Raw genomic sequence first — 26,520 nt, 5'->3', positions numbered from 1 at the left:
TGCATTTATTTTTGTTTTTTGTTATATCTATTCAATTATCATCACCGAACTGATATAAACCATTGCATCGTACATGAAAAATAGCATGTACGTTGCACTTGAGATTGTCAAGAATATTGTTTTAGTAATTTTTCGCAATTTTCTTTATTTTTTTTTTCATACATAACTATTTTATGAACAAAATTGCAGAGACCCTGTCAATGCAAAAATCTTGTAACGATTGACAAATACTTTCAAAAACCTAAAGGTTTTCGTAGATCTTGAAAAACCTTCAAAAACTTCAAAAAGGAAAAATAAGGCATTTCTTTATGTTTCTTAAAAAATATTCTTCTCGTAGTTCTTTAGGCTTTAGTTGCTCTACAATTAGAGTCTAAGTTTCCAAAACCTATACTTATCCTAATAATAATTGTATGAATCCTCATGAAAAGTAATATGAATTTGTCTATCTACAGGATTAAACTTTAATAGAAGATTATACAGAAAGTAATTTCCTAATGTTTTAATGAATGAACAAATTAATACGATTAAAATTTTATAAATTAGGGAAACTATATAAAATTAATGTGACTTGTTATTAATTCTATTTTAGCTAGTGTATATATATATATATATGAGGGCTGTAAGATATCTGTTGTTTGTTAAGGATAATTTTTATAGGGTGCAATTTTTAGGAATTTGTTCTGAAATCTTTGAAAGGATTTGATATGTATTTGAACAGCAATTGCCCAGATTTATGAGGCATATTAACAGAAAAGGTTTTACACAAGCTTTGTAAAGATATAATTTGAATTGAATTTTTAGAGAGTTATTTCTGTTAATTAAAGAAGGTATAGGGTTTTGAATATTCCTTGAAATTTATTGATTCTTAATATAATATGAAATCTTTAGATAAATCTTCTGTCGATCTAGATACCTGGGTATTACATTTGAAGTGATCATGGGATGTGTATTGTCTACGGAGATGTTTGGGTTGTTAACTATTATCTTTTTTATTAATTAAGCTGTTTCAATCTTGTCTATGTTCAATTTAAATTTCCAAAGGTTCAAATATTATTTTATGTCTATTAAACGTTCATTGATGTTTTTGATGACGTTATCCAAATCTAATAAGATGAAGTAGATGATTGTATCGTATGCATATAAGACCAAATTAGTTTTAGAATATATAAGGAAGTAATTTATAAATATGTTGAATAAGATAGAAACTGGATGAAGCCTTGATCTCAATTAAGTTTGGCATTATTTTAGATGTAATCCTACCTACCTAGCCTTAATTGCAAAGTTTGTTGTTAAAGTAGCTTTTTTATAATATTGACTGTGTGTTGCGAAATTTTAATTCGGTAATTCATGGAAATGATATGTGTGTCAAACATTTAATTTTAAGTAAAGTATTTAATACCATTAATTTCATAAAATTTCGTTAAAAAAGAAATTGAAAACAATTCTAATTATAAAAAATAAAATTCGTATGTATTTAGAAGATATACTTTTGTTTATACAAAATTATTAGTAACGTAATAGAAACGAGATAATTCCTTAAGAAAAAACCAATTTGGTGGCCCTAAAAAGGACCGTTTTTTCTTTATAGATTTTTAATTATGCTTTCTTTTCTGTCTTCTTTGGGAGCAAAACAGCTTGTATGTTTGGCAAGACACCACCCTGAGCAATAGTCACGCCAGACAAGAGTTTATTCAATTCTTCGTCATTTCGAATCGCTAATTGCAAATGTCTTGGAATAATTCTTGTTTTTTTGTTATCGCGAGCTGCATTTCCGGCCAATTCGAGAACTTCAGCAGCTAGATATTCCATCACTGCTGCCAAGTAAACTGGCGCTCCAGCTCCAACGCGTTCGGCATAATTACCTTTCCTTAAAAGCCGATGGATACGGCCAACTGGAAATTGTAATCCAGCTCTATTCGATCGTGACTTTACCTTTCCCTTCACTTTACCACCTTTTCCACGTCCAGACATATTTAAGTTCTTCGAAAGAGAAATATTTTAATTTATAAAATCGTAACACAAAGAAATCCCTCAAGTTCTGTTTCAGAAATGATGCTTAACCGAATCGTATGTATTTATATGATTCGTCATACTAAGAAACAGACCAATAGGATTGTTCGAAAGATTCTTGAGTTTCTGTAGTGCTCCAATTGGCGGAGGGCTGAGCCACGATGCACTATATAACGGGAGACAAGTTTTCATCGGATTATTACCCACAAAGTCATTCGTGAGAGTAGATATCAAGCTTCTGACTTCTTACGGAATATAATACGAAGAGAAAAAATCGTCTTTATATACAATCTGAGAATTATCTGCCGCATTTTGTCGGACAATTACTATCTGTACGTCTTTGAATTTATTTTTTATTTGATTTGCAAGATTTACACTAAAAGGTATAATGGAAGATACGGCAACTAATAGTGTAAATACAACGGTTGAAATTAACACCGAGAACGTGAAGCCTACTCCGAAAAAGGATGCAAAAGCGAAAGCACAACGATCGAAATCGTCGCATCCTCCAACCTCTAAAATGGTTACTGCTGCTATTAAAGAATTAAAAGATCGTAAAGGCTCGTCGTTGCAAGCTATTAAAAAGTATATCGTTGCTACTTACAAAGTTGACGGTGAAAAAGTAGCACCGTTTATAAAACGATATTTAAAGACTGCAGTATCATCTGGGTTTGTTGTACAAACTAAAGGAAAAGGTGCATCAGGATCTTTTAAACTTTCAACTGAAATCGCCAAGCCGAAACCTCAAAGATCTCCTAAGAAGAAAAGAGCTACGGATAAATCTGTAGAGAAAAAGAATGCTGTAGCAAATAAACCAATCAATAGTAACAAGAAAGCTAAAACACCGAAAAAGACTCCCGAGACTGCAAAGAAATCTGTAGATCAAAAGAAAGCTACTAAAGTAACGTCTCCTAAATCTGGTGCTACTAAAGCCGGTGTTAAGACCATTGTTAAAGCTGGTGTTAAAACTGCTGCAGCTGCTGCTAATGCCGCTGAAAAGAAAACGACGAAAAAGACAGCGGCACAAGCCAAAACTATATCGAAAACAAAGAAAACTGCAAAGGCACCAGCCGCTAAAACTAAAACTCCAAAACCGAAAAAAGCTACAACCAACAAAGCTACTGTTAAGAAATAATTCTTCAGACATAAATACGGAAATGGTCCTTTTCAGGGCCACAAATATTTTTTTTAAACAGGAATAATTTCGATGTTTCACTTATTTTTATAAAATGTTTATTTTATAAATTTCTCCTTAATTTTTAACAATTACCATATCTTCGTTAATAACAATCATATTGCTGTTTAATTTACAATTTAATTTCTAGGAATAACAATGTATATATGTAAAATATTTGAAGCTATATCATGTTTAAGATATAATTTTAAAAAGTAGTTAAATTCTTTTGCATTAGATTAATGCGTAACATGACATGACTTGATAAATTTCGGTATAAACTAAGACCTATTAAAAATATATGTATAGTTTATTTTTATTCATTTTACTTTGGTTTACGGTGGAATTTCAATTTATACGTTCAATGGATCAAAATTAATTACATTTGAACGTGAAAAAGCTAGACAAATTACCTATTATTGTTCGTACAAGTTTCCTCCTTTCCTTTTCTAGTCAATAATAGTATAGATTTTGTGAGGACTGTGCTATTATGCTCAATAACTCACATGAACTCCTCAAACATGCTCTTTCATTAATCCCTTTCTTTTCTTTTTTTTTCACCTTTCCCTACCTGACGATTTACAAATATCCTTGAGAAAATATACCGTAAATACATCTATAAAAACAAGAATCGAAAAGCAAAATTGGAGAGTAATCCTACTAATCCTCAAAATGACAAAAAATTAATTGAACATAATATGAATCCTCAGAATTTTTTTGATTTTTATTTTGCAAAAAATTATCAATCCATAGAAAAATTCTTACATTATTCGATTGTTGAAACTAATAAGCAACAGTTCCATTTCAGGTTTGTAATTATTTTGTAAATAATGTACAAATTATTGTGATTAATATATGATTTATTTAGATTTTTTTTCGTGCAATCAATATTGAAAAAAAAATTGTTGATAAAAAAATATATCGATCAAAAGCGAAAAAAATTAATTAATGACAAAAAAAATTAAGGATTGATAACTTTTCTATAATTTGGTCAATTAATATAGTAATTAACATAGATATTTCTTAAAAAATTTTTCAGAAGCGAACGTTTTAGCTACAGATATAGAATTAATAATTAGATGACGATTCCAGATAGAGATGCAAGTTTGAACTCTTTCGCTGAACTTTTTTTAAATTTTCAATGTTTATTCTGGATTCTTACATCTATTTATATTTCTTAAATATTTTACTTGTCATACAACATTTTTACTTGTGATCTTTGATGGAAATATGTCACAAGTAAATGGATGGATGGACACTCAAAAAAATGTAAGACAAATTTTTGTCAAAACCAGATTGGGATTTTGTTAAAATAGGATAAAGATGTGATAAAGACAGATTATATTCTATATTGCTGTATTTTTGTAAGTGCAAATAATAGTACAAATCTAATAGTACAAGTCAATTTCACTTCTTTTTTGCTCTTTTACTTTTACCTGAATATGACCTGCGTTGCTGTCCTTTGCTTATGCTTGTAATAGTATTATACAAGCCTATTTAGCTTTCATGTTCTTGTACTTACCTGGATATATCCTACGTTGCTATCCTTTGCTTATGTATAGTTGTATTATACAAGCCAATTTCACTTTCTTGCTTTTTTATTTTCCTAAATGTATCCTCCATTATCGTCCTTTGGTTATAGTTCTAATATTATCATATAAGTACATTTTACTTTCCTGCTTTTTTATTTGTCCGAATATATCCTGCATTGTCTTCCTTTGTTTATGGTTGTAATAATATTATACAAGCCGATTTCACTTTCCTGTTCTTTTATTTACCTAATTATATCCTGCGTTGCTGCTCTTTGCTTATGGTTCTAATAATGTACAAATCATGTTAAATTCTTCCCTGGTTTTTGCTTACGTGAAATATTATTTAATCAAATGAATATGAATGAAACTGAAAATTTTTTGTTAAATTAATATATTCATTATTTTCAAAAAGAAAAAAAGAAGAATCTTATACTATTAAATGACTAATTCTTGTATATTTGTATAATTCTATATTTATTAATTTTATCTTGAAAACAAGTTTGAGAATTTTAATGAAATGTAGGCGAATCTACAGTTTGTAGATGTGAGAAAAAAATTTAGCTAGCTCTCGACTTTGAGAAAATTCATTTAGGACAGTAGTTCCTAACTTGGGATACGTACTTGGTTTTTAAGAATATTAGGAGAGTAAGAAAAAAATTGAATAATACAGAATACAACTATTTTTTTAATGTTAAAGGAATATAACTTAGAAAAATTTGCTATCAAGTGGTATGAAAGTCAATAATGGTCGGGAACCACTGATTTAGAAGATCAAATAACCGGATAAAATATGTGATTTTTTTATTTTCTTTACACACTCTTGTTGATCTGACGTAGAAAACATTGATTATAACTTTGTTAATAAAACTGGTACCAAAATAATAATAACTTTTTAAAATCTCTTCTTATAATTATCTCGAAAATTGTAATAATAAAAAAAAATTCTCGAAAAAATTACCGTTAAGTGTAAATAAGATTAACGATATTTTTCAAATATTTCGATTTTTATAACTGTACGAAGGTACAATCGAAAAATACCAATATAATATTGTAATCGAAAGAAACCAATACAATATTTTATATTTTAATAGGTGACTTTGTTTAGATCCCCTTATGTGAGTATATTGTTGCTCGAACAATAAAATTGACAAAAGACTCGAGCTTATCAAGGCTTATGTCAATAATTTTAGTTTGAAATTTTTGCTCGTCACTTGTTTTAATTCGAAGAGATTCGAAATTTTTCATTTTTAGTTTCTTACATTAAATATATTCATATATTGTTGTGATTTTTATATATTTGTTTACTAATAATATAAGTACGGATCCAAAAGAAAGATGCCAAGCCTATTTAGTTAGTCAATCAATATGCATTATCGGTAAGTAATCTCATTAAAAATTTTTTGTTTATCCATGCAGTGTCTTTTTACGGTTTTGTGACAATGAATATACAATGTACATACAAAATCTTTAATTCCAAAAACAAGAATATTCAAATTACGAAAGAAAATGGAAAATAAAATATTTAATATCTCAATGTAAACTCATGATGATAATACTATGAACTCGTTAGAATAAACAACATAAAATAAATTAAACAGATATTATTAATATTATTAATCTTTTTATTCAGTTAATTTTAAATCAGCCAATAAATTTTTGAAATAATAATAATAATAATAATAATAATAATAATAATAATAATAATAATAATAATGATAATAATGATAATAATAATAATAATAATAATAATAATAAGTATAATAATAAGAATAATGATAAGCATAATAATAATAATAATAATAATAAGTATAATAATAAAACAGATTTAAGATAATATGATAAGAAAACGATATGTGGCAGAATGTATATTCGTTAAAATTTTATTTATTGTTTAGGTTAGATTGTTAGGTTATTAGAAAAGATCATTTTCATGATAATTTTCGAACAATTTTGCTAAATGTAAATGATTTTATCGTTAGTGAAATGTTTTTTAAGTTATTGACCACAGAAAACGAATGCTAATTACAATATAGAATTCTTACTGGGTTGCTGTATTCTCTGATTGGTGAGTTGCATTTGGTGGGAGTAGACTAGTTGCCTAGTATAAATACGACGAACAAGCAAAAGACGTCATTCCAGTGCTCACTGTATAGTCGCGGTCGAACGTTGGGACGAGTAAGACGTGTGTCGTTATCCGTAGAATTTGTTATGTGTTGATCGCAGCTATGAGGTGAATTTTCTCACGAGGGAATACATGACGTCACATTACACCCTCACTGCCAGATACGTCTATGTGACATGAATTATGATACGTCGTCGCACCTACCTAACTTAACCTAACTCTCAATCCAATTTTGTGGTGATAATAATTTATATAATATAAATAACTTAAAAATAAAACAATAGTAGAATATTAAATAATATTTTATAATATATTTTTTGCCAAAGAGTTATTATTTAGAAGAAAATATTGATTTATCTGGTAGTATTTATACAAACATGAAACGTTATTTGTGAAATGTGGCCATTATCTTCAGTCATCGTTTAGTTCTCGTAGAATATATTTTGTTCGCATTAAAGTCTTATATACATCTTTAAATATGGAATATCAAAGGAAGCATTTCCAACATATAATGCTTCATTGTTTTAAAAAAGACTACAGTGCTAAAGATACCACAGCTGAGATTTGCATCGTATATTGTAGTGGTTCTATAAGTATTCAGACAGTTCGCTTTTGGTTTAAGAGGTTTGAAAAGGATAATTTTCATTTAGAAGATGAACGCAGCAGCCGCCCTAGCAATATGGATATTGAACTAATCAAGCCCGTTGTTGATGAAAATCTGCGATATAACATTCGTGAATTGCCAAATATTTTAAACATTTCGCGAACAACAGTGCATAATCATTTTTTAGAAATCGGCTAGTTCAATTGCTCTGAATTATGGATTCCGCCTCAGAGAACAACCTCGAGTGTGTTTCGAGCTGTGATTTTCTTCTTCAGCAAAATAAGATCGATCCATTTTTGGTTAGATTGGTTACTGAGGATGAGATGTGGATGACTTATAAAAATATTACACGTAAATGACCTTCGTCCAGTGATAATTCTACGGTAACAAGATCTGATCTTCATCTGAAGAAAGTTTTGATGTCCATTTGGTGGGACTGCAAGGATGTCATATATTATAAACTGCTTTCACAAGGTGAAACAATCAATTCAGTGAAATATTGTTTCTAATTGGACAAATTGAAGAAAACAATCACTACAAAAAGTTGAGAACGAACGAATGAGGCGTCGTTTATCAGTAACGCCAAGCCCTATGTATCTTTAGTCATTAGAAACAAATTGTTATCATTTGATTGAGATGTTCTACCTCATTCGACATACTCTCCGGATACTGTCCCGTGTGATTATTGCTTATTTCTTACATTAAACCATTCTCTTTGCGCTAAACAATTGAGTACAATAAATGACAAGTGTTCCTAGAACGATATTTTGATAGCAAACCTCAGAAGTTTTAGAAGAATGCCATTTTGCAGCTTCCAGAGAGATGGAGAAAGGTAATCAAAAATGGAGAACACATAATGCAGATATAAAATAATATAAAACAAAAAAAAAATTGGGACAACCTAATATTTCCAAATTTAAAAGTTGCTAAGTTGAAGAGAGAATCAGCAAAGCTTTCGTGATTTTGAGCTCTTGAAGAAGATTATATTTGAAATAGAAAAATACAATAAAGTAAGTACCTAAAAATAACTAAAGTTAGCGAATATCATAGATCCTATTAATATATTTATTTATATGCATATATAACATTAAACAAGTATTTAGGAATGACTTTTTTATAGCATTATTACAGGATCTAGAAATTGTAATTTCTCAAGATGCAGAGAGAAAAAAAATTGAAACCAATCGTAATTAATATTTTTCCAATATGGCTGGTTTCTTAAAAGCAAAGAAACTTTGATAAAAATGCTCAATATATTTCTTATATGAGACGTGCGCTCGCGTATAATGTGTCTTACATTATATGTGTATTTCTGCTACAATGGAAAAGAAACTACAAAAAAGGCAATACAAGAACTATACTTATTAAAAACGAAGAAAATTCCAAAAGCATTAACCACTAAAATTAAAATTTCAAAACCAGAAGAAGCTATGACTAACAAAGTCGCTACTAAAAAATAATTCTATCAGGTATTATATGAATATATTCAGGTTATATATAATTATTTCAGGAAAACACATACAAATGGCTCTTTTCAGTGCCACACATTTTCTTTCTTCAAATGGGGATAATCTCGGTTCGCCATCTATTTTTACAAAAGCTTCATTTAATAAATTGCATATTAATTTCTATCATTTATCATACCTTCATTAATAACATTGCTGTTTAAATTGCAATGGGATTTCTATCAAAGGAAAGTATTTTGTATAGCAATAAACGATCTTGAGAGAAAGGTCTAACGGATCATCAATGGAAGATTTATACTATGCATGTCATATATTCAGGTACGGACATAAACCAGCGATTCTTAAACTTCATGAGTTCGAAAATTCCTTTTATATGATTTTGTCGGATTTCTAACTATTAACTTTACACTTTTGCTAATTACAAAATAACACAATATTTTCATGTATATAAGCTATTTATTTTTCAATATACAAATTATTATGATCACAAGTTTAATTTAATAACTTTGAAAAAATTAGTTATGTTCAAATAATAAACAAATTTAGAATTAAATATGTTTTATGAAATATAAAGTATATTTATTGTTGTTTCTTATGAAAAAAATTGTGCTGTTTTTTTTTCTACTAGATGTGCAATGTCTAATTAAATGTTTGAAATATGTATGAGTTAATTTGGTTCGACATTCAATCAATTTCGATAAGTTTAGAAAAGATTAGTAAAACTAACATACCTAATTTTGTTTTATAAACGTTCTTTTTTGTTAAAATTAGTTTTGATTGATTATATTTCCTATACACAGTCTATCACTACACACAGTCTAACATCGCTTTTTTTTTATCTTTACTTTTTACATTACTAGTAAATTTATTTACAGCAAAGGTCTGATTAATGATGTATGATTCCAGGAAATAATGTTTTGAAAGATAAATCCGTACTTACGATTTAATTGACTCGTCCAATCTAGACAGATTTTGTGTTAAAATACAATTTTCCAGAAATGCTATTACGATTAATAGCTGAAGCAAATAAAAAAAAATTCTGAAATTTTGAAATATAAAATTCGTTAAGAAGTCACATCCATCTAAAATTTTTTTTTTTTAACTATCTAAATGGTTCAAAATGTTAAAAGTATATGTCCTCAAAATTTTACTTCGATATCCATAAAGTTATAGAATTCCGAGTAAAACGCATTCGAGTGTTCAAACATTCGAGCTTTTTGCTACCTGACTTCGTATCCACGGGAAACTCACATTATCATTATTTTGAGTACTATCTGCCGTTTCAGAAATTGGTCAAGAAATATTCTTTTTATAACTTTGATTAATGTTCATAAAAACATGTGATATACGCTAATTGTTTCGAAAAATCTAGAACAGCAGTAGATTGATCATAAAAATTGCAACAAATATTGTTTTATGCATTTTCAACAAAAATGCCACGCTACATGTTTGCTACTGATGCAAACGTTAAATATCGATATTACAGCCGAAATTGCGTTACATGCTGCGAGTACACAAAGCCTGAAAGCGTATCGATGTGTAACTGATATTCGAACGTAAAAGATCAGATTCGAAAGGAGATTCGAGAGATTTATAGACGTCAACAATCCCTTTCCATGAACATGCAATTGTTGTTGAACAATTGCATCAATTCCAGAATCCTATTCCATATATTTCTCAAAAGAAATAAAGTCAACATGGTCCTGGAATTGATGACCAGAGAAAGTTAAAAATTCTTCACTTACACAACAACAATAGTACCATATTTGAAATTTCAAATGCTTTATTTTCAGTGCGTTGTTTTCGAAGTCACACTAGTCATGACATCTGAAAAATCACTCGATGGATCGTTTTCAAATTTACAAGATACATTTAGAAACGTTTAGAAGTTTTACTTTTACAATTTTAACTTTTTCTGTTTTTAATAGATTTTCATTTATTAATAATTACGTAAAACATGTCTTTTCTCATAAATATTTTATGTTTCAAATCATCGCCATATTATAAAAAAGAATTCATTTTTAAAATTGCTGATCGTCAAATATTCATCTTTAATTTAAATAAACCGTTTCGTTTTTCGATTTCAAATGAATCGTTTCAGCTAGAGCATTCAGCTCTGAATATCTCAAAATAAAAATTGTCCACCTCCGGTCATATTTTTTTTGTTTTCCAATATTTTTAGATGATTTTTTATAAAGTTTCGCAATATATGTGCATTGAAATAAAAAATCTTTCGTTCCATTTGTACTTTACTTTTCTGAGAACAAAAATTCTGAATTTCAACTTTTTTTTCGGATCTGTAAATGGATTTGTACAGAATTTTATATTAGATTTTATATGCATAGAAAAGAGACATTTGTAGCGAATATAATATAAAAAAAATATGATTAAAGAATGAATAAGCTACCTTGTGGAAATAAGATTGGATAGATCTAAACATTAAAAATATTGTAAAAAGTTAAAAACAATACCATTTCTATTTTTAGGCAAAGTGACATTTAATATTTATGTGAATATGTATGAATGTTCCACGTTATGTAAAATTATACTGCATTATGCAAATACTGTGTACAATTTGTAAACTTTTTATCAAAACTGCATTTATAAATGTCGCATTAAGCAAGTATTACATGTAAGATAAACATGTCATAAGTAGAGATAAAAAAATTCAATAACTTGTAAAAATTATAATAATTCATCTGAATTCTGTAGTACTGTAAGTAAATTTTTCTGAATTCATCTGTCGATGTTTTTGAAACGAATTAAATTATTTTTCATAACTAACTTATTTATTAATTTGATTATTTTCATCTTAGGTATGTAGAAGACGATGTATATGCATACGGGGACATATATTTAACAACAAAGGAAAATGTGTTTTACCCAGTAAATGTTAATCTCTCATCTCAATGAAAAATGTACTTGGAGAAGTTCTGTGAAAACATCTAATTTAAACAGGTAGAAAAACCCACATATGTGCTGGAATAATAAAATGTAATTATGGTATAATTCTTGAAACATCTTTTTCTTACATCTGAAATCTGTTTTATTTTCATAGATATATTACAATGTTGATAGTTTATCGATTAAATAGTCATTTATTTATATAATCAATTATTTTTATTGCACATTTTAATAATATATTATTTACAATGATTTTTAATTTACAATTATTTAATTTGCTAACTTATATTATATTTACTAAAGTGTATGTATGTGTATGTGTTTGTATAAATTATATAGGATAATATCGAATGAGAAGGTTCTGTAGAAAATGACTCAATCTCATATATTTTAAATTTGGTCCGATTTTTAGATATTTATGGTGGTAAAAGATTATTACAAGATTCATTAAAGATACTCTTCGTTTGTTTTCGATTTGTTTCGATTGAGAAATTAGTTATTTTTCATATAGAAATTAAATGTTCTGAAAAATATTCTGATTATTCTTTAAATTATAATTGTTTACTAACAATTTACCAGAAAATAATTATTTTTTTGAATACAATACAGAGAAAAAAAGGAAGAAATAAAGATAGAAGTAGAAGAAGTAATAGAATAACAAGAAGAAAAAGAGTTGGAGATATCGGAGAATCGATGCAAGGGTAGATAAGAATGATTTCCAAGGTGGCAAGTTTTCAAAACTATGGATTTTCGTTGCATATTGGCATTTCTATCCATATCCCAATTCCCTGTTTGGTCTCTCAACAAACAAATTGTCGATTTCACGAAAGTTGAACTATCGGAGATTCTAGAAAACGAATGAGAGAAAACGAAGATAAGGGAGGAGAAAGATCAAAAGAGACACTCAGGAATTGATAGAGAAACAGAAATAAATGAGGAAAAGAGGAAGAAACCAAAACGAAGCATCGCGATGTTACGAGCGATAGCAAAATAATTTTCCTTTTAATTTACTCTCTCTCTCTCCTTCCTCCCCCTCTCTCTTTCTTTCTTTCTTTTTCTTTCCCCGCTCTCCTCTCTCTTTCAAGTTTATCTGCAATTCGTGCTATGAGTATATAAGGACCGATAGACGCTTTGTGTACTTAACCCTTTCGCTCTGACGGGCGTATATATACGCCTTCGAAGAATGACCATTCATGTACGAAGAGCGTACATATACGTTCATACCATATATACTTTTATTTCATACTTTATATGAGATACTTTTGTTAATCCAGTATCTGGCAACGCTGCATGCAAAAAGAAAGAGCCGTTGACAAAATTGATATGGTTTTAAAATCTGTTAAATGTATTCGTAAAAGTTTAAAATGGTACAAAAAATATTTTTTTCACGTGCTAGACATAGTTGTGTGGAATGCATATTGTTTATTCCAATCAGCAATTGCGACAAAATTATCGTTTGCCAAATTTCATTTAACTTTTATACGACAATTATTGCAAACATACGGGAAACAAAAATCGGATATGAAATGTTCAATTGCACGAAATAATAATAATCCTGAAAGAGTTACTGAAAGGCATTTTCCGTCTATATATTCGATGAGGCGTCAAAAAAAATCCAGTTCGAAAATGTGTCGTCTGCAGTAAACGAGGAAAAAGACGTGAGTCGAGATAGTATTGTTCACAATGTAATGTTGGATTATGTGTGGTTCCATGCTTTAAAATTTACCATACCAAAGTTGATTATTAATATTATGTTCGGCTTTAAATACTTCAGTAATTTCGTTGTATTAAAAAATATTACATGAACATTATAATATAATAATAAAATATTAAAAAAAATAAATTTTGATTATACATTTTTATATTTTAGAAAGTAAGATGATATTACTGAATATAATAAATGTCATTGTAAAATTTAGAGAACAAGAAACGACTTCTAATTACTTCGTAGCATTCCGTACTTCAGTGTCAACTACTCAGTAATGCGGTCTGTTCACAGCGATCATATTGTGGCGCAAGCGCTCCGTAGCGAAAGGGTTAACACGTTCGATATCACAATTGTTCAGCATTTATTTATGCAAGTCGACTTCTTTGGTGGAAAGAGAAGAGATCCCTCTTTTTGAGGCAACGAATGAACAAGCGATGACGAATAAAGAAAAAGATTTTTCTAAGAGCGATTCGTCCAGTTCCAAAGTAAAGATAGTCGTCCCCAATCCTGGCATAGATACGAGGTCGCTCATGGAAATTGTAATCCTGGAATCGTCTGATATCAAATACCAAATAAATATAATAATACAAAATATGCATAATAATAGTATATATACACAATAATACCATAATCGGTAGGATGTTTTTAGAGAGATAAGTTTGTTGACGCACACGTACGTCTCTCCATTGTTCAGGGTAGTTTGTCTTAAGGGTTATATATCACCATTGAAAATATTTATCCGTAGGAATCTATTGGATATTAACTAACAAAGCGCATAGATAAAAACATGTGGCCACCTTTGTCTGGGCCTAGGCATTCTTAGTAAAGTACCTAGGTTTTGATAATGTCAATCTGGCCAATAAGTAAATAACGAAAGTAGACGCCTAAGCGCAATAAGCTAAGGGTTATCTGGCTTCTACCTTTGTAATATTCATTATCAATCTTTAATCACAAACCACTAGAACAAAGGGGCGGGGCACACATGGAATGTTTAACACGTTGACTGCCGCGCGAATTTTACGTGACTTGCGCAAGGCGCCAACATAAATTTTTTGGTATGCGATGCATATTATGTTCAAATATTATTTACAGCAGATAAGGTGTAAGGAGTTGTATAAACGTGTCTTATGCAATTTTCGTGGTGGGGGTTACCGGTGGCCCCCAAGGCGCTGTAGACCATTTTGCTCGTATGAGAAGCCAAAAATGGTAGTAGATTATAATTTAGGGAAATCTTCAGTTGATTTGTCTGATCAAATGACTGCTTATAGTTCACCATTGCGAAAAACTGTAAAGTGGTATTGAAAATTGGCAATAGAGCTTTTGCTGAATACTTGTAAATTCAATGTTATACAAACAAGCAACTTGAAAAAATATTTCAGTCACTGATTTTAGGATGAAGTTAGCGATGTATTTAATGAAATGTTTTGATGATGAAGATTCCATTTCATCAATAAATTGCGTACAGAAAAAACGTCGTCATGAACTTAAAAGGGAACCGGGAAGTATGCGAAATGTAAGGCGATTTTGCAAAGAGTGCTACGAAAAAAAAATTCAAAACAGCTAGGAAGAATAAGAGCACTAAAAAAGTGGCGACATATTGTGCCGACTATCGTAGTTCACCTTTTCTTTGCCTACCGTGTTTCAATATGACTCATCGTTATGTGCACAAATAATATGTATATTTTCCTTGTATTAATAAAATTATAATTACATGTTCTGTACGGCATTAATTTCTTTATCTGATTAAATACATGGTGAGATTTACATAGCGCGCATCATTTAATATCGCGCATTTACTTCTTCATTTCTCACAGGATCCTTTAAAAGAGCGTGCGTACTCCCATTAATTTGCGGAAACGCGGCGAGCGGTATTTTGCTGATTGTCTACAACGGTATCCTAGTCTAGTGCCGCCGCTCTTATTCATCGCGACCAATGGGTCTATAGCTCGGACAACAAGGACAAGGCGGGGGACATTTCCTCCAAAATACGTATCATAAAATAACAGTATTAATAAAATTTAAAATTGCATATAAGTTTAATTCATTGAACAAGAAAGTAATATATATATCTTAATTACTATTGTCTTCAAAAATAACAATCTTCAAAAATGCCGATATTCTTTCCGAATCAGTGTCCAAATTCTTTGTCGTCGTGTCTTGAAAATTCATGTTATAAACTTGTTATTTTCAAGAATGTAATTATATAATAAACAATTGAAATAAAATAAAAAATTCTAAAAGGAAAATCTCGATACATAATATTAGTTAATACAACATTGTGTTTGTGCACAGAAAATAGATGTTTTTATTGCAATATCAGAAGAAACATGACTAAAGGCTTAAAGCCGTTTATTAACCCTGGTTTTATAATGGTTTATATCGTCAATGAGGACTAATTCTTGACTGATTTTGATAAATCATTATTTTAAATATTAAGGTTTAATCTAGGATACATCTTTTTCGAATTTTTGAAAAAGCTTTATATTTTTTTGGAAAAAGTCGTGTTAAAAAAGGATATTTTTTTGAGAATAGTTTATGCACAAATGAAACATTTTTTCAGAAATTTGAAAAAGATGTATCCTAGATTAAATCTTCGTCTTTCAAATGAGATCTTATTCATCAAAATTGGTTAAGAATTACTTCTGTTCTCATTGTTGGCATAAATGAAATTTTTAACATTTTTTGTGAAGAAAAAGCTTTTTATTGTGGCGTCTCTCGAAATCTTGCAACAAAAGAGAAGAAGCTTGTATCTTCATTATTAATTTTATATACACACTTGAATGGTGTATGTTTTATATTCGTAAGTAGCGATTGCCTGGTTGTTTGTGTGCATGAATAGCTAATGCTCAGATTTCCTGATCTATGTCAAACACAAAGGAATACGTTTCACGATCCTTACAGGGAGAAACTCACTCAGATATTTTAATGAGTTTTGGACAGATAATTTTATGATAAAAATAAGGAAATACGAGAAATGCAGAAATTTTATAAACAATGAGTAGCATATTAACAAGCATTTAGATTCAGGAATCGTAGATTCGAAATAGAATGATTTCGCCAGTTTCTTTTTATTATTTCGATGTAAATAAATATAATTAACTAATTTATTTTTTGTCCTTATTTAATAGTTTAGTAAAGCGTTATTATTTAATCTTGTATTTTTTTTCCTCCACTGTTAGTTGACGTACAAATCTATGTTAAATAGATCCGTACATCAAAGTTGTACAACCGTACAAGTGCTATTTTTTATAGTATCCTTTATAGAAGTAATCCATTTTATATTATTACTATTACTATTACTATTACTATTACTATTACTATTACTATTACTATTACTATTATAATAATAAGAATAATAATAAATAAGGAAACATAATGTATAAAAAATAATGTACACATATAATGATGATAATTTATAATAATAAAAGAAAAAAAATATATCATCTCACATAATGATTTCTCGTAGTTATCATATGCGTCAATTATATTTATTATTCTCTATAAATTTGTCGCAAAACAAATACGTATCGTTGTCGTATCTAGTAATGTATCATTCGCTATTATCAGAAAAAGATATAAATACGAGAGACTGAAAAATGTGACTTTACAGTCTACTAATACTACCTATTCTAACTATCCGAACTTGATTGTTATATACAATAGAATTATAACAAACTTATACACCGATACAATAGGCGAATGATGAGGGCAGTGTATCCCGCTTGCGCTTGTACTTCATATTTTGTCCATACATGTCACTGAAATCACACATGCGAAAAATGATGAATAAATTCAATGGCATCATTTAGCATATTTTTTACTTTGCAAATGGTTTTCGGTTTATTTTGATTGAATGTAATTATTCAATTAACTGGAATATGTGTGGACAGACTGCTTCAAATAACATTCATAAATGAACATTAACCAATAAATATTTGTCGAGTAATTGAATATTCGTTTACGCATACGTGAAGCCGAGGTGATCGATTATCGGACAATGAGAATAAATATTCTCGAAGTTGCTCTCAAATGAATACAAAATTTAAGAGTACTCTCGAGAACAATTATCGTAAGAAATTCAAATGGACATACTAATATACTCACAGCGTGGGAATAGGATGAAATGGATCTATTTTTTGATACGAACAGTCAAAAAACAGATACTTTATATTTTTCCAAGTTAATTAATGATTTAATCTAATCTGAAACTACTGATTGCGTTATGTAAATATTGAGTAGAATTTATAAATCTCGTTGTAATCACATTTATAAATATTGCGTTATACAAAGAATATTTAGATATAAAGTAAACATGATAGGCCATATGCGGAGATAGAAGTAATTAGCGAATATAAATTGAAGCGCATAAAAAATGTTTCCATTAATCTTAGTTTTAAATTTGAATTAGTTCTAAATCATTATATCTCGAGTTTCAATGATCATTTTGATCCTAGCTTCTTGCGTCGCATGTAAATACTACAATATATCGATTTAACGATAAACAATGATAATTACATAACAATTCGTATGATATAGCTATTGCAGGTACGCTAAATTGCGGATCAAATGCAATTTTCACCAGATGTAGAAATGCTTATCCATTAACTTGTGAAAATTACAAGAAACTTCCTGAAATCTATCCTGGTGTAAGTAAATTTTTCTACATTCGTTAGTCTCTTGACGCACACGTATGTCTCTCCATTGTTCACGGTACTTTCTCTTAAGGATCATATAACACCATTGAAAACACTTATCCTTAGGAACCTATCGACTATTAACTAAACAAAACGCATAGATAAAAAACATATGGTCACCTTTGTCTGGGCTTAGGCATTCTTAGTAAAGTATCTGGGTTTCGATAATATGTCAACCCGGCCAATTAATAAATACTAAAAATAGAAGCCTAGGCTCGATAAGCTAAAGGCTATCTGCGCTTAGGCTTGAAATATCCATTGACACTCTATAATTTTCAAGAGCACTAGAACAAAGGGGCACACATGGAATGTTTAAACATTCCAATGAACTATCCGTGACCAATGGGCATTTATTCTTTCCTTTTCCATAGGTCAAATTTCGCCTTTTACCAATCTCATTTAAGTTTACGTGGATTGTTCAAAATAGGTCAAAGGGCAGTCAAGTTACATCTTTCAGATTTACAACGTCTAAGCTCTCAAGCCTCCTTCAGAATTAATCAGTACAGCTAACTACACATCATACACGAGACACACAAATAATTGTAACTCATCCAATCAAATACACGGTGAGATTTACATATCACAATTACTTCTCCATTTCTCACGAGATCCTTTAAAGAACGCGCGTTCTCCCATTAATTTGCGGGAATTCGGATAACAAGGACGAAATGGGGAATATTTCTTCCGTGCGAATCGACTGTCATCGCTGGTCCGGTGCGAGAAGCGCATTTTAAAAACCCTCTTGTCAACAATCAACAGAGTCTATGCTTGTTAAACAAATTAAATTAATTTTCGTAACTAACTTATTTATTTAATTATTTTCATCTTAGGTTTGCGTAGAATGATATAAATGCACAAACGGAAGTATATTCAATAGCTAAAGAGATTGTGTTTTACCCAGTGAATCTTAATCTCTCATGATAGTCAAAAACGTGCTCGAAAAGTTTCATACAGATATCTGATTTAATCGGATTTAAAGATACGCATATGTGGTTTAACAACTATTCTGATTGATATAAATAAGGTAAGGAATTGATAAAATGACGATAAAATTCCACGCTATACTTCAGTTATTCTATATGTGCAAACGCGTGTTTATATTTGAAATTAATTCTGATTATTATAGATACATATATACATATATAATAACGTATGTGTTTTTAATACATCGTGATAATTAAAGTTCATAGAAAATGAACGATTCTTTTTAATCAATTCTTTTTTTTTTGTTGTGATTAGTACACGTTACAATTTCCGTAAAGGCCATAAATCGAAGTATTTCAAAAGGATATAAATATTTACATGCGTGCTTTCGTTTAATGAAAAAAAATGTGTTATACAAATGTTTAAAGTTATTAATATAATGAAGAAATATTATTTCAATTTAAAACAGTGCTTAATAATGCAAAAGCTTAGGTATACTTAAGGGTATTTTCTATTCAGTTAAGAAATTACAAGTATAACATATAAAAAAATTCATTGAGAATGAATATTAGCGTAATCGTTAATACTTTGTGAGTCCTCATTTGTGATTAACGTATTCCTTTAAAATATCTTTTAATACCGTCCTTTTTTTTTAATAAATATTGCAAAATTCTGACAATTCCATTGACTGGATACAATCGGGATAGTATCGACATTTTCTTCCTTTTACGAGCAAAAATATATCTTTCTACAATCAAAATATAAATATTTAAAATGGAAGATAAGGGTTATTACGCTAATTATGCGAACCGGTTGATGCTTGATCATATCATCAGATTTCTTTTTCATATCTCTTAAACAACTATTCATTCCATTGTTGAGAAATTTTTTTAAGCTGGAATAAGCTTTATGATTTAACAAATGAATATTAACATTATTTTTTAATTGTGTACTCACTGAAAATTGGTGAATGGATTGTGTTTAGATAAAATGATGCCAGCTGCATTAAACGTCTTGTATCGATCAGAACAATATTATATGGCGGTTCACTAATTACAATATGTTTCACTAGCTTCGATGTGTAGATTGTAAATTTATGATTTTTATAAAGGAGTATTATTAATAAAACCATGTTTACATATGTATATGTATATATATATATATATATATATATATATATATTTAAATAAATTATTATTTATTTACTATTATTTATTTCATCATAATATACATTTCATCATACTTTCATAAATTCTTTGGATATAGTTAGTGGCAATTTTTCATCGTACAAAATCAAGTTCATTTTCTTTTCAAGCGGATCATTCGAATTCTACAAATAAATATTATCATTCATAGGAACAACTTAATAGTAGATATCATACTCACTGCAAACATGTCATAGTCGGCCGTACTGCAAAAGACGGAATGTTGATAAATACCATCTTTAACGAAGCCTTCTAATGAGCGAAAAGGTAAGACGCTAATACCAATCGTAAAAAAAGTCAAAGATGCAGAATATGCAGTCAATAAGACCAACCGTACAGCCAAAAGCAATATAGAGAAGTACACTATTTTTAATGGAAAACTATAAGGAATATTTAAATCAAACAAATACTTTGTATAAACATAACTGTTAAAATAGATATAATAATAATCAAAAACAAAAATGAAGAAATATCGAATAATACCTGACAGTCCTTGTTAATAAAATATATCCTAAATCTTCAGAAATTGTTGAATAATAATTGTCCAATGCTATGATTGTATTTATTCTTTACTTTTAGAGAAATCAGTAAAATCGATACAACGATTAATAACCCAAATATAGCGATCCAAACAGATCGAGAGGAAGTCAAAGAAAAAAATTCATGTATGTTAACGTATGAAAAAAAGAAAGAGAAATAATTCGATTGAAAGTTATCGTATTATAAAATAAGATAATATCCACTTAATCTCGAATATATCTGGTTTCTTTATGTAGAGAAACATTTTTGTGGCGGCAAGAGAGAACATGAAGTCAACGGTATTCAATCTACCATTTGTCATAATAAATGATGAAAAACAAATGTTTGCAGAATATAATTCACCCATTATACCAATCCAAGAGTTTTTTTCTGGGTTCCACGACAACTTTAAACCTAAAATTCAAAGTAGCACAAAGTTTTCTTAACACTTTACCTGTTAATCCGTCTAATTCATCAGCCTTGTTCATGTAGTCGAACAATGATAATAAAAAATCTAATAATAATAACGAATCCAATCGAATGGAAAATAGATAATATATTTAGATCGAAAAAATATTTTATCTTAACTAAAATGGACCTCATAATCAAACGCTTTAAATTATATCTTTTCTTGTAAAGAAAACCTGAAACTATTTTAGTTTCATTACTTAATAATTGAATCATTAATTTAGTAACTCCTTTCTTTAGCTATTCCAAGTACATCATCGATCTCTATTAATAGATTCGTGTTAATAGAATACTACTCTCATAAAATATTTTTCGTATTGCAACGTACCAACATTTCTGAATCAAATCTCAAATGAAATACATATGTATTCCTGGAGGATTGTAACAATAATACAAGGGATCATGTCCCTCGTAAATGAATAAAACTAGCCACACTTCAAAGGATATGTTAGTTCCATCGATATCTTTTCCCTTTTACGTGCAAAAATATATCTTTCTATAAACAGAATAGAAATATTGTATTTTAAATAATACCAATTATAATGAAGATGATAAGGCTTATTACGCTAGTTATGTCAACCGGTTGATGCTTGATCATATCATTTGATTTATTTTGGAATAACCCGTTCTTTAAACGTTTTATCATTCCATTGTTGATAAATTTCTGCAAACTTAAATAAGTTCGTGCTTGAATATAGATTATATTAAAAATAAATTTTATTGGATAAATTTGTACTTACTGAAAATTAATTTCTTCGGTGAAATGATTTTTTAGATAAAATCATCGAAAATATGTCGACACATTCTGTTTCAGCGGGGACAACATAGCATGGTATTTTATCATCTACATTATCCTTTAGAATGTAAGTCGTATAAAATGGTAGTTTATGATATTTACAAATCTATAATTTAATAACTTGTATGTAACAATGAAATTATTATTTATTACAATCATATATAAATAGAAACGTTATGTAACACATTTACACGCATATATATATATATATATATATATATATATATATATATATATATATATATATATATATGCAACTGTATTTTAAAAACCTCATTATACATCCACATATACTTCCATTACAATAATTTAATAGCTATTCTGATCGACATAAATGAGGTAAGAGCACTTGATAAAATTATTTCCGATCAATACACGCTATATTTTAGTTATTCTTCATGATATTATAATAAAAAATTATTATAGTCGATAAAAAAGAAAGACAAGGTATAAATATTTGGTTATAACGTTAAATTAATAATATGTTTCGTATCAATTTAATTCGGAATATACAATAATTGAATATAATAATGATGCAATAATAACGTTTATAAGAATATTTAATTCACGTCAATTACTTTTTGCAAATGTAATATCAGAAAATTTTTATTCATGGCTGTTTTTATCGATATAATTTCACAATATGATTTCAGAAATTACTTACTTAGACCTTTACCTACTTACTTATACCATTAGAATAAATATACTTAATCATTATATTCTAATTTAGAATTTCTCAGCACATGATCCGCGATCAAAATATTCAACAACGATTAAATAATTATAGAACGCTAAATAATAATTGCTACCTTAGAAAAGTTATCGTCAAACGTTTTTACGAAAAATCTACACATTTCGAAAGAATTAAAATATGCGTACACGTGTAATCGATCAAAGAAAATCTATCATATACACAGATCCACACGTTTAATGTTAATGGAAAATATTCTATTATTTACAATTTAAAACTATGCTAAAAACCATAGATATGCTTACAAATGTTTCTGTATTCCATTCGGAGAATTAGAATCAGAATATAAAGATTCGTTAATAAAGAGAATTATTATTGTCGTGATTAATTCACGCGCGTATACGTACGACTTCTCTTGCCTTTTGCAATATTTTGTATACTTTTTTTTCTTTTCGCATAAAATCCTGACGATCTTTTCAATAATATACTATGTACAATCGACATCTTCTTTCTTTTACGAACGAAAATATACTTTTCTATGATTAGAACGTAAATACTCGTTGTTATACCGATTAGAATGAAGAAAATGAGCGATACAACGCTAATTAAGTGGACTGGTTCGTGGTTCAACATAAAAGAGTTCAATTTCTTTTTAAATGTCGTATCTTTTAAGCGATCCATCATTCCATTGTTAATAAATTTCTGCAAACTAGAATGATCTTATGGTTTAATGTACGACAAAAGTAACTTCACATTTGTGTCTGTCTATTTACTGAAAATTGATAACGTCAGTGAACGGATTGTGCTTAGATAATATAATAGCTAAACTTTCTATATGTCCTGCACTAATAGGAACCACATTGCATGGCGTTTTAAATCTAATAGCTTCCTTTTTTGCAATTGACGTGTACAGTGCAATTTTTTGATTTTCACAAATCTGTAATTTAACATAACTAGTATAAACAATAAAACTATATATATACATACATATAAATTAGTTCTTTTTTGATTTTATTTAATATTCCATCGTACTCTTCCAAACCCTTCCTTGATAGTTAATGGCAATTTCTTTTCTTCCGGCATTAATTTCATCAATTTCTTTGCAAGTGGATCTCTCGCATTCTACAAATAAAAATTTTTTATTTATTTTCGTATAGTTATTTTATGCGATTGAACAACGCATATAAATATGTATCATACTCACTGCAACTATATCGTAATCAGCCGTACCACGAAGGACAGCAAATTGATAAGTACCGTCTTCAACTAAGCTCTCTAACGAGTGAAAGGGTAAGACGGGGATAGCAGACGTTAAAAAGCTTATCAAAGCGGCGGAATAAGCGGCCGATAAAACAACAGCCGAAAGAAACATAGAGAGGTATGCTATTCTTAACGATGATCTATCTGGAAAGTCTAAAATTCAAAGGAATTCTTGTAATGTACTTACATACTTAGGTAAATATATAATTGTTGTATATATATTATATATTGTGTAAATATACAATTATTAAAAAAAAATATATATAATTATTAAATAAAAATGATTAATAAATATATAAATATATAACTATTAAAAAATAAATATATAATTATTGTATATATATATATATATATTATATAGTGTAACTATATAATTATTAAAAAAAAAACTAAATGAAAAAAGAAATAAAACTGAATAAATAATACCTGCCAGGCCCTGTTGACAGAATATACCCCAAATCTCAAGAAAATTATCGGACAATAACTGTCCAATGTTACGATCCGTACCAATTTTTATTTTGAGAAAAACTAATACTATCGTTGCAAAAACTAATACTCCAAACTTGGCAATCCAAACGGAATGGGAGAAAGTCTGAATAGAAAGGAAAAGAAAAAAAAAATAAACTACATCTTATTAATTCACATACTTGAATGAATGACAAAAGAATACATAAAGAAGAAAATCGATTTTATTTAGTGGTTTTATCTTACTTGAAAATAGGATGACCATTTGATTGCGAATTTGTTTGGTTCTTTAATGAAAATACAATTTTTCGAGGAAACAAGTGGAAAGGTGAAATCTACGACATTCAATCTTGCACTAGTCATAGAAAAATCTGATATAGAAATGTCAGCACGTCCGGCATATATTTCTCCGATTGCTCCTGACCAAGTATTATCATTCGAATTCCATCTTTCATACTCGTCTACTTTCGAGACAACCTTTAAACTAAAATTAAGACTTACGCAAAGTTCTTTTAATATTCTGCCGAACATTCCCTCTAATTCGTCATTCTCATTAATATTTACGAACGATGATTCCTGTGAATTTGAAAAGAAAAATAATAAAGTATTAAATGAAATGCGAATCTTTTTTCCCTTTTTCTTTTTTTAATAAAATATAAAAAAAACATTATAACGAAAAATATCTCACCTTGACTATAACGGCCCTTACGGTCAAACCCTGCAGATTATATCTCCTGTCGTAAAGAGATTTCGGAACCACTTTAATGATTCCTTTCTCTAAATTCCAAGTTGCAAAATCATTGATCTCGGTTCGATTTTTATAGATCGAATACCACTCACGTAAAATATTTTCCGTACCGCAACGGACCAACATTTCCGTATTGAATTTCAAATGAAATATGTTACCTGGTGGATTATAACAATAATCGAAACCGCGTCCCTTGTAAATAAATAATACTAGCCAGGCAGCAAAAGTCATATCGAATGTATTGGTCGCTAAGGAGAACTCATTGATAGCGTCGTAATTAGATATAACTGCGATGTAATGCGGTCGAACGATTCGTTTTACGTAGTACGATGATTCGTGCAATTGAGAAAAGTACAAATTCGAGGTCGTAAAACCTTCACGAGAAAGTGCACGCGTCCATTTGAATATCATCATTGTCATTTCCATTTCTGTGTAAAAAAAATAGAATAAGAAAATGAGGATTAAATAAAAGGAAAGAAATTACATTGTGAAATAATTATCGTACCTTTTATCGATTCCCCATATAAGAATATTATCGATTTAGTTTTGTATGATTTACAAATGTCAATGATTAAAGGAACACTTTCGTCGCTGATAAACAATAATTCATACAATTTCCCGACTTTCGGAAGTAGCAAAAGAACGACAAGCGTCTTTAATCCCCCAACGAAAGCCATTTTTCTTTTTCTTTTTCTTTTTCTTTTCTTTTTTTCGTATATGTTGAACTATTTTTGAGATTAAATAGATCTACACGTTTTAAAATTAATTTGTTGAAATATTTCACTCTGTGACGAAATACGTCTCTCATAAGATTAAATTTTTAAACAGTCAAGAGGAATTATTTTCATTGCGAATATTGCGATTGTCGCAACAGATCTGAATGCACGCTATGTCTTTGGGTTGTATACTCATGTGAAGAATATGATTTTATGCCTGTTAACATTGACTTGTCGTCGATCGATTAGTATATATTATTTTGATGAATATTTCTTTCCTTCTTTTTTTACTTTTTTTCTACCGCGACGTTTGATTGTATTGTTGATAATTCTATAAAAATAGGAATAATTTCATAGTGCTCTCCTTCACAATCCTTTCAATAATATATTTTACAATTGGCTGTGACAGAAAACAAGATGTATTATTATTCTTGCAAAAAATATTATCAAATATGTTACAATTTCGTGAATATTTTTTCGTTGCTTGAAAAAATGTTTCCGGAGAACTGAGATA

The 26,520-nt window shown here is 29.0% G+C and overlaps 3 protein-coding genes and 1 long non-coding RNA gene across 6 annotated transcripts; 2 read left to right on the top strand and 2 right to left on the bottom strand.

Moving 5' to 3' along the window:
* Nucleotides 1-1,384: 1,384 nt before the first annotated feature.
* On the bottom strand, nt 1,385-2,196 carry LOC124949239 (histone H2A-like). Its single transcript, XM_047493996.1, has one exon. The coding sequence runs from the start codon at nt 1,969-1,971 to the stop codon at nt 1,597-1,599; it is 375 nt and encodes a 124-aa protein (XP_047349952.1). The 5' UTR covers nt 1,972-2,196; the 3' UTR covers nt 1,385-1,596.
* Nucleotides 2,124-3,883, top strand: LOC124949238 (histone H1-like). Its single transcript, XM_047493995.1, has one exon. It carries the CDS (start codon nt 2,399-2,401, stop codon nt 3,143-3,145), a length of 747 nt encoding a protein of 248 aa, XP_047349951.1. The 5' UTR covers nt 2,124-2,398; the 3' UTR covers nt 3,146-3,883.
* Nucleotides 3,884-6,865: 2,982 nt separating this feature from the next.
* Nucleotides 6,866-15,664, top strand: LOC124949280. 3 transcript variants are annotated; one of them, XR_007101018.1, is made up of 5 exons: nt 6,866-8,120; nt 8,254-8,452; nt 8,563-11,624; nt 11,725-11,866; nt 12,422-15,664. It is a non-coding gene; the product is annotated as an uncharacterized LOC124949280 (long non-coding RNA). The 3 variants fall into 3 exon arrangements; XR_007101019.1 differs by having other exon boundaries at nt 6,866-8,452; nt 8,574-11,624; XR_007101017.1 differs by having other exon boundaries at nt 6,866-8,452.
* Nucleotides 15,665-22,806: 7,142 nt separating this feature from the next.
* Nucleotides 22,807-26,237, bottom strand: LOC124949442 (glutamate receptor 1-like). Its single transcript, XM_047494444.1, has 8 exons — nt 25,796-26,237; nt 25,231-25,718; nt 24,789-25,118; nt 24,504-24,669; nt 24,022-24,230; nt 23,850-23,939; nt 23,591-23,754; nt 22,807-23,526 (listed from the first exon to the last, which is right to left on the bottom strand). Exons 1-8 carry the CDS (start codon nt 25,965-25,967, stop codon nt 23,202-23,204), a joined length of 1,944 nt encoding a protein of 647 aa, XP_047350400.1. The 5' UTR covers nt 25,968-26,237; the 3' UTR covers nt 22,807-23,201.
* Between the last annotated feature and the right edge of the window lie 283 nt (nt 26,238-26,520).

Source organism: Vespa velutina, chromosome 5 (assembly GCF_912470025.1).
Source record: "Vespa velutina chromosome 5, iVesVel2.1, whole genome shotgun sequence".
NCBI classification, from domain to species: Eukaryota; Metazoa; Arthropoda; class Insecta; order Hymenoptera; family Vespidae; genus Vespa; species Vespa velutina.
This window is presented reverse-complemented; position numbering and strand designations above follow the sequence as displayed.